Raw genomic sequence first — 17,366 nt, forward strand, 5'->3', positions numbered from 1 at the left:
CTCGATTCAGCAGGCAATACAGCAAGTGCACTGCCCGTGAGCCAGGAGGAGCAGGAGTTCTCCCCCCGGCCCCTCAAGCAAATCTTCTGCTGCGATCGGCAGACCTCCCCGCCTCCAAACCTGTAATTCCGAGCATTCTGCCATGTGATTCCTCCCGGTCCCCCCCCCCCTCTCGATTATTGGTCCACCCCCCACCATTTTACCACACAATCTTTCCCGGTTCCCCCCCTCCTGATTGCCAATCCAAACCCCACCAACCCCCAATCTTCCCCAGTTGCTGGGGACGGTCTCCAGCTGCGGCCTTCTACCACTGGCTTCCCCGTCCATCTGTCAACCTGGCCGGCTGCCAGGTGTGAAACAGAGTTTTAAAAAAGAAAATGATGAGGTCCTGCTTTAATTTCAGCAGAACCTCCTCATTCCCAGAATTTCTGGGTTTCCCACAAACATGCTGCCTCCTTGTCTCCCCATAAATATTGGGACCCAAGTCACTGAAAATGATTTCTTTATTTAAACAGAGGTGAAAGATCACATAAACTGTTATTAACTACCCTCATGAGTCTGTTCAGTGTCTCCTGGCTTATCGGTGGCGAAGATTCTAAAGAAAAAAAATACAGAGCATCTCAGATCAAAGGGCAAATACAGCATGTAGCAAAATGACAAGTACATTTAAATATAACTTTTAGTAAATCATTTCTGTAAATATACCGTCTTACATGATCATCTTCCTCCCTTTATCATCACTGTTTTGAAATCAAAACTTATTGTACCAGCACCAACCATAACTCAATCTTTCCCAAGACCTCAAAACTATGGCGCTTCTTCTGTTCCTCAGTCTTTGTTTCCTCCAACAATCTACAGGCTTTTAAATCCCAAGCTTGGCATCACTTAATTGCTACTTTCTGATTTACCTCATGCTCTCCACTACTGTTTTCAGTCTTGGTGTTGTCCTGCTCTATGAGCCTCAGCCGTTCACTTAGGTTCCTCAGTATGAAAAATGTAGAAAGGAGCATTCACCCAGTGTCAATGTATAGCTGTGGATTCCCATCTCCAGTGACCATCTTATAAAATAACCATAATTAATTTTCGGGGAAACTGGCCCCTAAATTCTAATGGGATGCCAAGGCGGAAGTTGGGTGGAACGCCTGCTGGATTTTGGAGTGAAACCCAGATCTGCTAGTTTCCTCCTCTTTTAAAACTCTGTCTGGGGCGAGCAGATGTATCTGGGGGAGTTCCCTAGATACCCTGAGAATTCTGTCCATTACTCTCTGGTAAAAGCTAACCGAAGTCTTGCCAGCTTAAGAGCTGCTAAAAGGCTTAGTTCAGGCCCCAGGGTGGCACTATCATAGAATCATAGAATGGTTACAGCACGGAAGAAGGCCATTCGGCCTATTGAGCCCTTCAGCTAGCCCCTTTCCCTGTAGCCCTGCAATTTTTTTTTCCCTTCAGCTACTTATCCAACTCCATTTTGAAAGCCATGATTGAATCTGCCTCCACCACCCTTTCAGGACGTGCATTCCAGATCCTAACCACTCGCTGAGTAAAAAGGTTTTTCCTCATGTCGCCTTTGATTCTTCTGCCAATCACCTTAAATCTGTGTCCTCTGGTTTTCCACCCTTCTGCCAATGGGAACAGTTTCTCTCTATCTACTCTGTCCAGACCCCTCATGATTTTGAACACCTCTATCAAATCTCCTCTCAATCTTCTCTGCTCTGAAGAAAACAGCCCCAGCTTCTCCAATCTATCCACGTAACTGAAGTCCCTCATCCCTGGAATCATTCTCGTAAATCTTTTCTGCACCCTCTCTAAGGTCTTCACATCCTTCTTAAAGTGAGGTGCCCAGAATTGGACACAATACTCCAGTTGAGGCTGAACCAGTGTTTTATAAAGGTTCATCATAACTTCCTTGCTTTTGTACTCTAGGGCCTAGAAATTGGCCTGAGGCGCCCAAGCGGCGCAAAGTTCGCCTGGGCGCTGGAATTTGCGCTGCGATCGCCGCATTAGTGATCGCCGCAAATTCAGTTGAAGTGCCCCTAGAGAGAGACGGGGCGAGGCTCGAGGCACTCCGCGTCCCTCTTAGGGCGCTGAAAGTGAATTTTGCAGCGCTATGTGCCGCAGCGCCACACCACGCTGCGGTACTGCAGGCCTTCCTCCCACTGTTAAGGGGGAGGGGCCTGCAGCAGCGCGAGCTCCGATCGTGAGTGCCGGCAAAAGAGCCTGGCACCAAGGAGAAGTGCCGGGCTCTCGGGAAACAGCCGGCAATGCCGCGGGGGTGGGGGGGCTTCAGGAGGCCGGGGACGGAGGTGCTGGCAGGCGGCCGCCAAAAAAACGGCCGCCCCGCACCTCCACCTTAACTTGCGCCTCTGCCGGTGCAGCAAGGCCCCATGAACCGGGCGCGGGTAGCAAACGGCGCTACAGCGGCGTTCGCTACCAAATATCGCGATCGGGGCGCGAATGGGGCGCTGCGCACACCGATGACGTCATCGGTGGCGGCACAGCGCAAAAGGCTAACGCCACCATTAGCGCCCCTGCTGAATATCGCGGGAGGCACAGCCAGTGGCGCTACAGCCACTGACTGCCTCTTTAGGCGCTAACAGGTGGCGCTACTCACCCAATTTCTCCCCCTATACCTCTATTCATGAAGCTCAGGATACTGTATGCTTTTTTAACTGCTTTCTCAACCTGCCCTGCCACCGCCAACGATTTGTGCACATATACCCCCAGGTCTCGCTGTTCATGCATCCCCTTTAGGATTGTACCCTTTAGTTTATATTGCCTCTCCTCATTCTTCCTACCAAAATGAATTACTTTGCACTTTTCTGCATTAAATTTCATCTGCCCATTCCACCAGCCTGTCTATGTCCTCTTGAAGTTTATCACTATCCTCCTCACAGTTCACTATACTTTCAAGTTTTGTGTCATCTGCACATTTTGAAATTGTGCCCTGTACACCCACATCCAAGTCATTAATATATATCAAGAAAAGCAGTGGTCCTATAACCGACCCCTGGGGAACACCACTGTGTAACTTCCTCCAGTCCAAAAAGCAACCGTTCACCACTACTCCCTGTTCCCTGTCACTTAGCCAATTTTGTATCCATGCTGCCACTGTCCCTTTTATTCCATGGGCTTCAACTGTGCTGGCAAGCCTATTATGTGGCACTTTATCAAACGCTTTTTGCAAATCCATGTACACCACATCAACCGCATTGACCTAATCAAAAACTAAAATCAAGTTGGTTAAACACGATTTGCCTTTAACAAATCCGTGCTGACTTTCCTTAATTAATCCACACTTGTTCAAGTGACTGTTAATTTTGTCCCTGATTACTGTTTCTAAAAGCTTCTCCACTACAGAGGTTAATACTGACTGGCCTGTAGTTGCTGGGTTTATCTTTACACCCTTTTTTGAACAAGGTTGTAACATTTGCAATTCTCCCGTTCTCTGGCACCACCCCCGTTTCTAAGGAGGATTGGAAGATTATGGCCAGTACCTCCACGATTTCTTCCTTCACTTCCCTCAGCATCCTAGGATGCGTCCTGGTCCTGGTAACTTATCTATGGTGAAGTAATCTATCCCAAAGGAGCTCGATTACCTCTCAGTGTTGATTTGCTCCCTTGGGAGCATTTAACAACTTGAAATGATGTTCCTCTTCAGTCCTTGCTGGACCTCAAATCCGCCCTATGACTGTCATGGTGATGCTTAGATTTTCCTCCCAGCTGTAGCCGTAGGTGCACCTGTAGCGCCTTTACAATGGTTCATTTGCATGCTGTGTCAGACTTGACAAAGTCGCCAGCCTCTCTACAACAGTAGTTTATATCAGACAGACATTTGACTATCAAATATTTTGTTATCTAAACTGGCCAGGATCTGGGACTTTATACAACACAGGAGTAGGAAATCATATCAAATGCCACCACTGCAACATCATAACAGCATTTTTCTGTGTATGCTCAGCACCCTTTATGGTGTTCGCTTGAGATTGTGATAATTGCTTGTAAATCGAGATCAGCAACTGAGTAGTACTGCATGTTCTTGTGATGACACTGGTTGCGCTGTGAGCTACAGTACCTAATACCTCTGTGTTCTCTATCAGCTGAAGAAAGTGATTGAAGACCTGACCAATGGGCGGATCCCAGTCAAGCTGTAAATATTACAGAAGAGAAGAGTTGTGTGTCATTTTATGTGTCATCGTGCAGTCTTACTCAAATTTTCTTTTAACATGATATGTCACTCCAATTAAATATTGGGAAGACCGAAGCCATTGTTTTCGGTCCCCGTCACAAACTTCGTTCCTTAGCCACTGACTCCATCCCTCTCCCTAACATCTGTCTGAGGCTGAACCACACTGTTCGCAACCTTGGTGTCATATTTGACCCTGAAATGAGCTTCCGACCACACATCCGCAGCATAACTAAGACGGCCTATTTCCACCTCTGTAACATCGCTCGTCTCCGCCCTTGCCTCAGTTCATCCGCTGCTGAAACCCTCATCCATGCCTTTGTTACTTCTAGATTTGACTATTCCAACGCACTCCTGGCTGGCCTCCCACATTCTACCCTACGTAAACTGGAGGTGATCCAAAACTCGGCTGCCTGTGTCCTAACTCGCACCAAGTGCCGTTCACCCATCACCCCTGTGCTCGCTGACCTACATTGGCTCCCGGTTAAGCAACACCTCGATTTCAAAATTCTCATCCTTGTTTTCAAATCCCTCCATGGCCCCACCCCTCCCTATCTCTGTAATCTCCTCCAGCCCCACAACCTCCCCCCCCCCCCGAAATATCTGCGCTCCTCTAATTCTGCCCTCTTGAGCATCCCCGATTATAATCGCTCCACCATTGGCGGCCATGCCTTCTGTTGCCTAGGCCCTAAGCCCTGGAATTCCTTGCCTAAACACCTCCGCCTCGCTACCTCTCTTTCCTCCTTTAAGACGCTCCTTAAAACCTACCTCTTTGACCAAGCTTTTGGTCACCTGCCTTAATTTCTCCTTATGTGGCTCGGTGTCAAATTTTTTGTCTTATAATACTCCTGTGAAGCGCCTTGGGACGTTTTACTACGTTAAAGGCGCTATACAAATGCAAGTTGTTGTTGTTTGTTGTCGTCACATCATAACCTCCTGCACCAATACCAGCAAACACATTATGGTTTGCCTGCCCTCACAATGCACTTAAAATGTGCCTCCTACATTCCAAAATGTTTTACGAAAGCTGAAATTCCTACGGAAAATTGTTTGAGTTCCACTTTATGGTGAACTATATAAAATGTTTAAAAAAAAAATTAAAATGATAAACAGATTCCTGCTTGGGACACTAATAATTGAATTGTAAGATTAACTCTCGTATTGTTTTCCACGAAATGTCTGCTATATAAAGGAAGGGGCTCTTTGGCGTGACTCTTACGAAAAATCCACTGTATATTGGGGAAGAGTTGGAACTGTTCAAGAAGTTATGTTCTACCCTGGCCCAAGCAAACAAGGGACCCTCTGACTGTTTCACCCAGTGTTACCCAAGTTATTTCATCTTGCTCCATAGGAGCAAGAATTCTAGACGGGTTTGCAAGTTAGTGGGAAGACATCACCACTAACATTTGACGAAGAGAACATAACATAAGAAATAAAAAGAAAGACTTGCATTTTATATAGTGACTTTCACGACCACAGGACGTCTCAAAGTGCTTTACAGCCATTGAAATACTTTGAGTGTAGTCACTGTTGTAATGTGGGAAACGCGGCTGCCAATTTGCGCACAGCAAGCTCCCACAAACAGCAATGTGATAATGACCAGATAATCTGTGTTTGTTTTTTTGTTATGTTACTTGAGGGATAAATATTGGCCAGGACACCGGGGATAACTCCCCTACTCTTCTTCAAAATAGTGCCGTGGGATCTTTTACGTACACCGAGAGCAGATGGGCCCTCGGTTTAATGTCTCATCCAAAAGACGGCACCTCCGACAGTGCAGCACACCCTCAGCACTGCACTGAAGTGTCAGCCTAGCTTTATGTGCTCAAGTCCGTGGAGTGGGACTTGAACCCACAACCTTCTGACTCAGGCCAGTGTGCTACCAACTGAGCCACAGCTGACACATAGCTGACAAATAGGAGCAGGAGTCGGCCATTCGGCCCTTCGAGCCTGCTCCACCATTCAATAAGATCATGGCTGATCTTCTACCTCAACTCCACCTTCCCGCACTACCCCCATATCCCTTGGTTCCCTTAATATCCAAAAATCTATCGATCTCTGTCTTGAATATACTTAACTGAGCCTCCACAGCCCTCTGGAGTAGAGGATTCCGAAGATTCACAACACTGAGTGAAGAAATTTTTCCTCATCTCAGTCCTAAATGGCTGATCCCTTATTCTGACAGTACCATGTATTCAGGACAGGACCAGCTTCTATTCTTGGTGCTTTATAATTAATACAATATGGGGGGTTGCAGAGCGAATGATCATGACACATCTTTGACCTGATAAAGTTTTCCTTTAGGCAGTGTTTCCCAGAGACTGGCTGCACCCGCCAGTTTTAAGGATGCTATTTCCATGCAGTCATTGCAAATGTCACGGAAGCGCATACACTTTCAAATAGTGATCATTGCTCCCAGTACAAAATGCTGGCCTTTGGCCTTACTCCACAACAAGAGTTTGCATCATGTGTCTGGCTGTGGTTACTGTGTACATGTACCGCTGCCTACGTATATTTAGATGTTGCAGTTTCATGTTTCAACATTTTTCAACTTTTTTTAAAAATGTCTTTCAACCCGCCCTTCCTATAATATTCACACCTGAGATTGATCACACAATTTTAATGCAGAAGACATTCTTTAATAATCTAAGAAATAGAATAACACATTTAACTGATTTTTAATTTTTTGTTTAAGTGTGATTAAATTCCAAGTACATTTCACAACAAAGACGGACTAGTAGATCACAGCCGTCTGTCAGACATTTACCATATACCCTTGTGAACTCCCACATGACAATGTTTTATGCATTGCGTGACTGAGGGAGAACTGACAATGCGCTCATTGAGGTATGGGATGACTAATACCTGAGGGGACAAACTTGAGTTTCAGTAAAACATCAAAGAAATGAAATAAACTATATCAACGTAACCTTTTATCTTTAGTGTTCAGTAAGAGGGCTGTGCCAAGGTTGGATATAGTTATAGTGTCAGGAGTATAACAAGAGACTCCATTTTAAGGCAAATCCTTGTCATCTAAAAGGAGAAGCTCTATATTAGAGCAATGTTATACTTGACCAATGGTCTCTGTTGTAGCTAAGACATACTGTACCTGACCTTTTTCTCCCCTCCTCTCCCGAGGGTGCTGACTCTTGCAGGGGTACAATCCCATGGGCACTGTTTGTCCTCCAGTACCTTGCCCAACGGATCATTCCTTATGTGTGAGCCTAGACATTTACACCGTTTCCCTGCAAGTTCTGCTGATTTCCTCTCGGAGTTATGGCGGGGGACCAGTAGAACCCCCATCAAATTTCAAGGCTTGGATGTCAGTAGGCTGTTTAACTGTGAAGAGTATCATAGCTGAGCCCAATTCATCTTTTGCCTAACATGCAGCAGGGGGTCACTGGATAGTGATGAAGAGCAGGGACCGTAGCAGATTTTTTTTTTCTCCTGCCAGACTCTGGGACAATGAGGCCAATTGTAGGGTCCTATTTTCTTTCAGCCGTCCCACACCTCAATGAACGCGTACACGCACACACACACACAAGGTTGATGGCGCCGATGAAGATGGCTGCCGTCCTTGCGGGCTCCGTGCGTACCAGCAGCTAAGTGTCCTTTGCTGCTTGGTGCGCTCGGCTCGTTAAGGAAAAAGCATTTCACTGACTGGATTTCACTTGTTGTATTTGGTTATGTGACAAATAAAATTGAAATTGAAGGTTAAAACGGAATAAAATGACGCCAATTCAGGTTTAGCAAAGGAAGCAGTAAGTACACTTGTCTAAGAGTACAGCTTCTGATCTTAATTTCTTGTTCTGTCTAATTATAAAATACGTCATCTTCGATGAGTGAGCTGCTGTTGCTGGAATGTGAATGGTGCGGGTGGCTGCCAGTGCTCTGTCGCAGTGTTCTGTGCAATTCCACTCCACAGGAAGTGGCTTCTGGAAGAGACAAGTAGTTAGGAGGGTCATGGGTCGGTAAGGTTCCTGCGAGAGATGCGCTGTGGGAAGGTTGTAGAGTAGCCATGTCTATTTGCACCGGTTCATCAGCTGGGCTGGCTACATATGACAAGAGAGGAGTTACGACAGTGCAAGAACCTTCGACATTCAAAGAGTAAAAGCCTTGTGATCCACCGGGAGAGTGATCTTCAAGATAAATTTCGTCTGTATCTTAAAAAAGAGGAAAACTTGTATTAAACTAGTGTTGTTTGTCAAAGGATTAGAAATGAGGACCTCATTGAGTACTGGCCTGCATATGAAACGTTGAAATATTCAAAGTTTTCATCCCCATAAAATATTTTGTTACTGTCCCCACCGCTTATAGCGGGCGTGTTGATATTAACGAGAATTGTCCACTGGATGGTAAAACCACAAAGATAAGTAACCAACATATTTTTTTAAAATAGGAAATTTCACTTAGCAACTGCCTCCTAATTGCTAGCAGTTGCATCAGAATCACATCACTGAGAATCGCACTTTAACCAGGTGCAAACAACTGATCGAAACTGCTTGAAGACCCGACTTTGCCCGAAATCAGCGCAGCCTTTTAAATCGGTCAGTACAGGGTAAGTACTTAAAACTGCCCGAAGTAGTCAGTGCAACTTAATAGGTTATAAGCGGCGCCTTTGTAATTGACTCCTATGGTTAGTGCCATTTGCCCGATATTGGCGGCTGCCCGTGATGAGCGTAAGCGGTGGGGACTGTATTTGTAGAGAGGATTCGTTTGTGCGAAGTCTCCAGATCTTTAAAAACAATTTAGTGCAAATTGCCCGGTGCCAGCTGCGTTCAGGGAAGCAGGCCTCAAAGACAGGAGGCCCGCTATTTCAATACGCAAATAGCCTAACGTCTGTCTCAGGCGTGGGCCCTGGATGCCTACACTAGAGTATTTACCAATGGGGCACTTTCACTGGAAAAGAGATGATCTAATTGAGGTTTTAAAGCTTATGAGTTTTTTTTAAGAGGGTAGTGAAAGCTTGTTTCCCTGGTAACGCATGGGAACATCACCACCTACAAGTTCCCCTCCAAGCCACACACCACCCTGACTTGGACCTGTATTGCCATTCCTTCACTGTCGCTGGGCCAAAATCCTGGAACTCCCTTCCTAACAGCATTGTGGGTGTACCTACACCATATGGACTGCAGCGGTTCAAGAAGGCGGCTCACCACCATCTTCTCAAGGGCAATTAGGGATGGGCACTAAATGCAGGCCTAGCCAGCGACGCCCACATCCCATCAATGAATAAAAAAAACAAGGGCATTGACCCACCAGGGGAAAATTAGGAGTTAGAAGTGGCTGTTGGGGCAGACACTATAACATTTCAGAGGGAATTAGATAAGCATTTGAAAAGGAAGAATATAAAAGGAAATAGGAATAGATCAAGAAAGTAGGATTTTAGTAGAAGGCTCTGCTTGAAGAGTTAGTAACAGCACAGGCATGATGGACTCATGGGTTGGATTTTCATTGAGGAGTCGGGTAGGAGGCGGGACTACAACTTCTGGGGTTGTAGTCCCACCTCCATCGAGTTGTAGCCAACCCACGCGATTTTGACTTGATTGACCTTGTTGAGTCCGCCCAGCGGGCTCAGCAGGCCAATTAAGGGCCACCCGGCAACAGGTGACGTCACAGATTGATATTTCATCTGTCAAGACCTTTTGACAGATGAAATATCAGCATTTGACAGCTGTTTGAAGCTGTCAAACACTGAGTCTGATTCCTTCCTCTCAGGATGATTTAGAGATCTCACCGGAACAGAAAGCTGAATGCTGCAATTTTTGCAATTCTGCTTTCTGTGCCAGTCGTCATCGTACGTGTCTTCACACTGTTCCCTTTGGGGAACTGTATGAAGTGGTGGAAGGATTTCTGGCCGCGATTAACGCTCCTTCCGTGACCGTAACCATCTTCGTACCAGCCATTAGGGTGGTTAGTCCTATGGCGGGAGGGTTTTACGGGCTCCCACAACCCATACGAGGGGGGGGCCACCCACACCCACGGACGCAAGTATCCCGCTGGATGTCAACCCAGAATTTAGAGCCCGAGCTCCGACTCCACTTGCCGGGACTGTCTGGAGCGGGGTTCGAAACCCTACGCCTTCTGGCCCAGCGGCGGGGATGCTACCGCTACTCCAAAGGCCCACTCCTTCTGTGCCGGTGAGATGAGGGACTCCTGAGACCTGAAGGAAGGAAGGCTGTAAATGTAAGTAAAACTTCTTTAAACACACCAAACACACTTACTTCTGCACTCATGCACCCATCACTCACCTGAACACTGGACATCTCGACCCCTCCAAGCCCTTCAGCCTGACGGCCCGCCTCGCTAACTTGGCATGGTTTGGAGCTGTCGGGAATCCCACACTTCAAGAATGAAAATAGGGATTAGGCTAAAAACTGCCTGTTAACTACCTGGTAACAGGCAGTTAATTGACACTAATCCCCTTCCCGCCTCGGGGAGGCGGGTCCCAGTGCGGGTCGGGTACCCACTTCTTTTTAAACTGGCATGGAGGTGGGATGGGTTCGTGCCCCCCGATTTCGAGATTTTAACCCCCCACACGCCTCCAATCCCGCCTCCACGGCCCAATGAGAATCCTGCCCAATGTCCTCCTCCTATGCTGTAATTTCTAATGAACCCATTATATGAATACAGCCAGTGCCTCTGTCAGTAACCTGGAAGGTTGAAATAAAAATAGAAAATGCTGGAAATACTCAGCAGGTCAGCCAGCATCTGGAGAAAGAAACCAAGTTAACGTTTCAGGTCGATGACCCTTTGTCAGAACTGGAACAAGTTAGAGATGTAATAGATTTTTAAGCAAGTGCAGGGGCAGGGAAAGGTTGTTTGTGCATGAATGTACTCGGTGTTAGAAGGATGGACGATGAGGAACAATAAACTGGGGCTGTTCAGTATTGAAAAAAGAGGTGACAGAGGGGACCTTAGAAGTATATGAGATACTTAATGGGATAGAGAAAGTTAACCCGGAGGAATACTTTTAGATACACCAAGGCACCAAGATAAGATGACTTAGGCTCAAGGTTGTGAAAAGAAAATTTAGGACAGATGTTAGGAAGTATTTCTTTAGAGAATGATGAACAACTGAAATGGGTTACAAGGAAGAGTGGTTGAAGCCAGTTCACTGGAGTCATTTAAGAAACAGCAAAGACAGTAATGAGTTGGTGTTCTGGAAGGATTAGATCAAAGGGTTGAAGGGCCTTTTCATCCAAACCTATCATAATTTTATGCTACGCATGATATCACAGAATCACAGAAACCCCACAGTGCAGATAGAGGCCATTTCGGCCCATCGAGCCTGCACCGACACATATCCCACCCGATCCCCATAACCCCTACACCAACACATATCCCACCCTATCCCCGTAACCCCACGTATTTAATCCCCCTAACACTAAGGATTAATTTATCATAGCCAATCAACCTAACCTGCACATCTTTGGACTGTGGGAGGAAACCGGAGCACCCGGAGTAAACCCACGCAAACACGGGGAGAATGTGCAAACTCCACACAGACAGTCGCCCGAGGCCGGATTCGAACCCGGGTCCCTGGCGCTGTGAGGCAACAGTGCTAACCACTATGCCACCGATGGATAATAAATAGAGGAAGGAATAAAAAAGCTTTGACCTACTGAGGCAGTTAACTGTGTTGTTTGGACTACTGCCTCCAACCACCTCTTCTGTGTCCAGAGAGGACCAAGCACTCAGTGTTGCTTCAGTAATGGCAAACTGTTCAGCAACACCTGTTTAAAAAAAATAGACTGAATTAGCCAATGAATGGTAAAGAGCATGATTAAAAAGAGTACCAGAATTAAGCCCAATAACTGATAGGAACCACGCCTATTTTAGTTGGACCAATAGGGGTGGCACTGGGTAAACTGCAATGTCACCGAGCAGAGATCAGTACCACCAGTGCCCCCTCAATCGGATACCGCTAATAAAATAATCTAACCCGAGGCCCAGTCAAACTGAAAGAAGCATAACGTGAAACTAAATCAGGATCTTGTTGTGGTCAATTACACAATTAATGTCCTGGGGTTCCCACCAGTCGCAGAGGCAGAAACCAGTTATGACCCTCTTGGAGCTTTAATCTTGAAATGTGCGGCCTTGCCTTTTTCGAAAATGCAAGTCTGCACCCGATAAACTTTGGACCCAAGTCTGATGTTCTACTTTAAGGGTAGAAATTACTGTCAGTGATTCTTTAGGTAAACCCCTTAGATTTGCTACCACTCGCTCCACTTTCAAAGACCCTCTCAAAACCTCTCTCTTCAGACACCCTTTCGGTTACCTTCTGTAAACTCTTCTCCCAATTGTTGCTTGCTGTCCAGTTCGTCTCCAAAGTGCCTCGAACATTTTTTATATTATGGGAGTGACTTTCTGTTTTAGTGCACCTGGTGCATGCAGGAAACACATCAGGGAATTGCATACCCCCAGCGCACGAATTTCCATCCATTCAAATCATGGGCTGGTGAACCACAATTTCTTGATACGTGCCCCTGGCATACAGCGGGAGCACTGGAACAGAGTACTGTATCTCCCCTTATATAAGTGCAAGTTGTTACTGTTGTTTAGGTTTCGCTAGGGGGAGCCAATGGATCATCTACTGTCTAGACGCTCCAAATGGCTAACTACACCCCTAAGGCCAATTTATCTAAACCCTTGAGCAATGCCACAGAGACCCAGTAATTTTTCTTTGTAGAAAAGAAGTACAATTTAAGTATTCCCCAAATACTTCCTGGCTTCTTTCTGTCTCTATCCTGCTGGGGGACTACTCTTCAGCCCTCTGCCATGACTTTGTTTCAAATATTTCAATAATTATGAGGGGCATAGATAGGGTAGATAGAAAGGAACTTTTCCCCTTAGTAGAGGGGTCAATAACCAGGGGGCATAGTTTCAAGGTAAGGGGCAGGAGATTGAGAGGGGATTTGAGGAAAAACTTTTTCACCCAGAGGGTGGTTGGAATCTGGAACTCACTGCCTGAAAGGGTGGTAGAGGCAGGGACCCTCACAACATTCAAGAAGCCATGATGTGGAGATGCCAGTGTTGGACTGGGGTGGACAAATGTGAGAAGTCGCACAACACCAGGTTATAGTCCAACAGCTTTATTTGAAATCACAAGCTTTCGGAGCGCTGCTCCTTCGTCAGGTGAAGTAGGCCTGACGAAGGAGCAGCGCTCCGAAAGCTTGTGATTTCAAATAAAGCTGTTGGACTATAACCTGGTGTTGTGCGACTTCTCACATTCAAACATTCAAGAAGCATTTAGATGACCACTTGAAACGCCATAGCATACAAGGCTACGGACCAAGTGCTGGAAAATGGGATTAGAATAGACAGGGCTTGATGGCCGGCACGGACACGATGGGCCGAAGGGCCTCCTTCTGTGCTGTATAACTCTAAGGCCTAGAAATTGGGTATAGCCCCGCCAGCACGTTTGCGCTGAAAATTTTGCGCCCGCCGCGGAGCCAGTTGTGCCCGCCCCATATTCACTTTCAGCGCCCCAAAGTGGAACCGGGCGCTGGTACAGGGCGTGTCCGCCCCGCTTGGGGCGCTGAAAGTGAATTTCAGCGCTCCCGGTCCCGCTGCGCCACCCGATGCGGTGCGGCAGGCTGCTGTACTACAGGCCTCCCCCTTCTCTTAAGGGGGAGGTGCCTGCAACGGCCGGAGCCCCGATTGCAAGTGCCGGCAAAAGAGCCCGGCACAACGGAGAAGTGCCGGGCTCCACGGAAACCAGCCGGCAATGCCGCGGGGGGGGGGTGGAGGAGGCTGGGGAAGGAGGTGCGGGCAGGCAGCCGCCGAAAAAGCGGCCACCCCGCACCTCCACCTTAACTTGCGCCGCTAAGGCTGCAGTAAGGACCCGGTCTCCCGATGTTGTTAGCGCCCGCCACGGAAGAGGCGGCCGCTACTGAAGATGGGGATCGGCGTGGTTTCGGGCGGTACCGGGGCACTGCGCACACCGATGACGTCATCGGTGCCGGCGCAGCGCTACCGGCTAATGCCGATGTTAGGGCCCACCTAATTTCGGGCGCGACGCAACTTCCGGCGCAACCCACTCTTTCGCCCCTAATTGGGCGCAAACGCAACTGAATTTCTAGGCCTATGACTCTATTTCAATAGTCCAGAACTTGAGCCTCTTTGGCTGTGGCAGGACTTCCGTCCTCCACACGGATGCACCCCTGACCCAGTTGATCTTCTGACCTCGGGGTTATCTAAATATTTTGGTGGGCTCCCCACTCCCCAGCCTCCTCCAAGGAGTCAGCCAGTAGATTTGCTGTGGCAGGCTTCTGAGCTGCTGGTCAAACTTCATTGCATTTTTATTTATTTTAAATGATTTATGTGCAATTGATCTCTTTGCACAGATTTCCTGGCTTTCAAAATTTAAGTCCTCCCTCCTCCATTGTGAGAGCTGGTCACCGGCGATGAGCTGGTGTTCCTGATGTCCAGTGTTGCTGTAGGTCAAATGATGAAAAATACATTGGATGACATATTTCTGTCATTTAAATATTTCAATGCACCTGCCAATATACGGGTTGATGTATTGAACATCACCAGTTACTTTCCAACAGGAAATCCAGTGGGTGTGGAAATGGGTGGGGATGTGGCGGACAACATCCCTGTCCAATTTTCAGCCCTAGTTCCACCCAGAAATTGATGGAGGGCGGATGGAAGATCCCAGTCAATAATTTCTTGTACATGATGGTTTTTAAAAAAAAAATCTGGGCCCGGCTTTTGTACTGTGTTCACCAGACCAGATTTTCTGCATTGAAGTGGTAATTGTGAGCTGGTGAGCACAGAAGCAGAAAACCCCAGCCTTGCCCACTTCCATGTGGTATAGACAGATCCTGAACATCAATGTGGTAGAACACGCATAGTACATCACTGTGGTTTACATACATTAAATTTTAGATCAGCAGATCAAGAGTGGGTCACAGTTGAATCTGTGCAACAGCACATACTTACTAGGTTTACATCAGTATCCAATTCTTTGACAATCCTATATCAGCATGTACTACTACATGAAAATTCAGTGATGCAAAGGACCAAATAGGGACAGAGGGAAGATGGGGACTATCTCCTCATATTGATTGAGTAGATATTTGAGAACGACTAGTGTAACTGCTTTTCTTCCATCTCCGTGTACTTTGAGTGGGACCCTATATCCAGCACAATTTCACTCCTGTCCATCTTACCTGCTGCAAAACGAGCTTCCTTCAGTTCATCAGTGAGATTGGAGTAATGGTCTTCATCCATTGGACATGTATTACATCCTCGACGCTGGGCACCCCAACCCTTCCATTCAATTATATGGGCCACTCGCCCACGTGCCATAGCTGTTGGCTTGGTAATGTGATCTTTTACTGTCTGAACCAGACCTGCAATAGAAAACCAAAGGCACACTTTACTACCATGGTAAAATGAATTCATTATATACTCAAGTAACTATCTGCATTTTAAACAGTGGCTATTATAAATGAGATTTAAAGAAAGGACTCCTGTCACAGTCCACAATCCCCTCAATAACAACCCCTTCAATCACAGCCCCTCCATTTGCACTTTACTCCATTTGGAGTCCCCTCCATATGCCATCCTCTCTGTTGACTGTCCCCTCTGCTGTCTCCCCTCTTTAATGGGACTAATAGGTAATTATTTCCATTAACCTTTTTGTTTCTGTTAGCATTTTTGAGGCAGAAGTAATGTTAGCCATCAGTGGGTTAATTTTCTTTGTGCTGAACTCAGTATTTCCTGACCTCCTCTGTTTCACATTCCATGGGGATAGGAATAGGAGTCAAACTTACAACAGGAAAAGAAAAAGACTTGCAGCTATATAGCACATTATCTTCCTGTGGTTCTCCCAACAGAAATGCTGGGCTGGATTTTGTCAATGGGGACGTGATGGAGGCGGGACCCCCACTTTTTGGGCTGTAGTCCCGCCTCCATCAATTTGTGGCCAACCCACGCGATTTTTCCTTGATTGACCTTGTTAAGCTCGCCCAGCGGGCTCAGCAGGCCAATTAAGGGACACCCGGTTACAGGTGACGTCAGGGATTGACATTTCATCTATCAAGAACTTTTGACAGATGAAATATCAGCGTTTGACAGCTCTGTGAAGCCGTCAAACGCTGATAATCTGACTTCTAACTTGAGTCCTTCTCCACAGACTCAGTTAGAAATCTCTCCAGAACAGAAAGCAGAAGGCTGCAGCTTTTGACAGCTCGTGGCCATTCTGCTTTCTGTGCCGGTGAGATGAGGGACTCCCAAGACCTGAAGGAAGGAAGCCTGCATTAGTAAGTAAAACTTATTTAAACACTTTACACACACCAAACACACTTACCTCTGCACTCATGCACCCATCACTCACCTGAACACCGGACATCTCGAACCCTCCAAGTCCTTCAGCCCGACGGCCCGCCTCGCTAACTTGGCGTGGTTTGGAGCCGTCGGGCAGCCCACATTTCAGGGCTAAAAATAGGGATTAGGCCAAAAACTGCCTGTTAACTACCTGTTAACAGGCAGTTAATTGGCACTAATCCCCTTCCCGCCTCGGGGAGGCGGCTCCCAGCACAGGTCGGGTACCCGCCACCTGGGAAACGGGCATGGAGGCGGGTTGGGGGCGGGAAGGGTTCGCGCCCCCCGATTCTGCAATTGTACCCCCCACTCCCGCCTCCAAACCCGCCTCCACGGGGCTTGGAAATTCGAGCCCGCTGTGTCCAGACAATGTTGTGCTCCCTCAGTACTGCACTGACGTGTCAGCCTGGATTACGTGCTTAAATCAGGAGTGGGGCTTCAACCCACAACCTGCTGTCATTGGAAATCATAGTTGGAAAATTGTGTGCTGCATGTGTCTGATAGGTACTGCCTTCAGGCATGGCTCTTTGCCACTGTGCAAACTCGGAAAATTACCCTTGAAGTGCCATGATCAGGTTTGTGTGGAGTTTTTTTTTGCTCATAGGCAGAAACGACACCAAATCCAAATAGCTTAGATCACATAGACTTGTGTCAACCCAAAAAATCATTTTTAGAGAGGATCCATTTCTCTCAACTGGGTGAATTTTATCAATGCTTAGCTCTACTTCGTAACGTGCAGATAGATGATTATTTCCACTGGGCTGCTTGCATTGAACCCTGTGTGGATTTGGGTTCCATCGTCACAAAGACACTAGACAAGCAGACTGAATGCAATGAGGTCTGGACACAG

The 17,366-nt window shown here is 47.0% G+C and overlaps 2 protein-coding genes across 8 annotated transcripts in view; one reads left to right on the forward strand and one right to left on the reverse strand.

Moving 5' to 3' along the window:
- clcnk (chloride voltage-gated channel K) overlaps nt 1–17,366 on the forward strand; it is a 183,229-nt gene that overhangs the window by 87,622 nt on the left and 78,241 nt on the right. For 5 of the 7 annotated variants that reach the window (XM_085967006.1, XM_085967003.1, XM_085967005.1 and 2 more), the window contains one exon: nt 4,095–5,294. The exons of the other annotated variants lie outside the window; for them this stretch is intronic. In XM_085967006.1, coding sequence (XP_085823132.1) covers nt 4,095–4,148 — 54 coding nt within the window. In that variant the 3' untranslated portion in view covers nt 4,149–5,294. Of the gene's footprint in view, nt 1–4,094; nt 5,295–17,366 lie in introns of those variants that run through there. 7 annotated transcript variants of the gene reach the window in all.
- Nucleotides 6,843–17,366, reverse strand: part of fam131c (family with sequence similarity 131 member C) — a 28,551-nt gene continuing 18,027 nt past the window's right edge. The window contains exons 5-7 of the mRNA XM_085967011.1: nt 15,361–15,543; nt 11,806–11,916; nt 6,843–8,343 (exon numbers count right to left, since the gene is read on the reverse strand). Of these exons, the coding sequence (XP_085823137.1) occupies nt 7,994–8,343; nt 11,806–11,916; nt 15,361–15,543 (644 nt within the window). The 3' untranslated portion in view covers nt 6,843–7,993. The remainder of the gene's footprint in view (nt 8,344–11,805; nt 11,917–15,360; nt 15,544–17,366) is intronic.

This window comes from Somniosus microcephalus, chromosome 25 (assembly GCF_052327205.1).
Source record: "Somniosus microcephalus isolate GS21.2 chromosome 25, FLI_Smic_1.0, whole genome shotgun sequence".
NCBI lineage: Eukaryota > Metazoa > Chordata > Chondrichthyes > Squaliformes > Somniosidae > Somniosus > Somniosus microcephalus.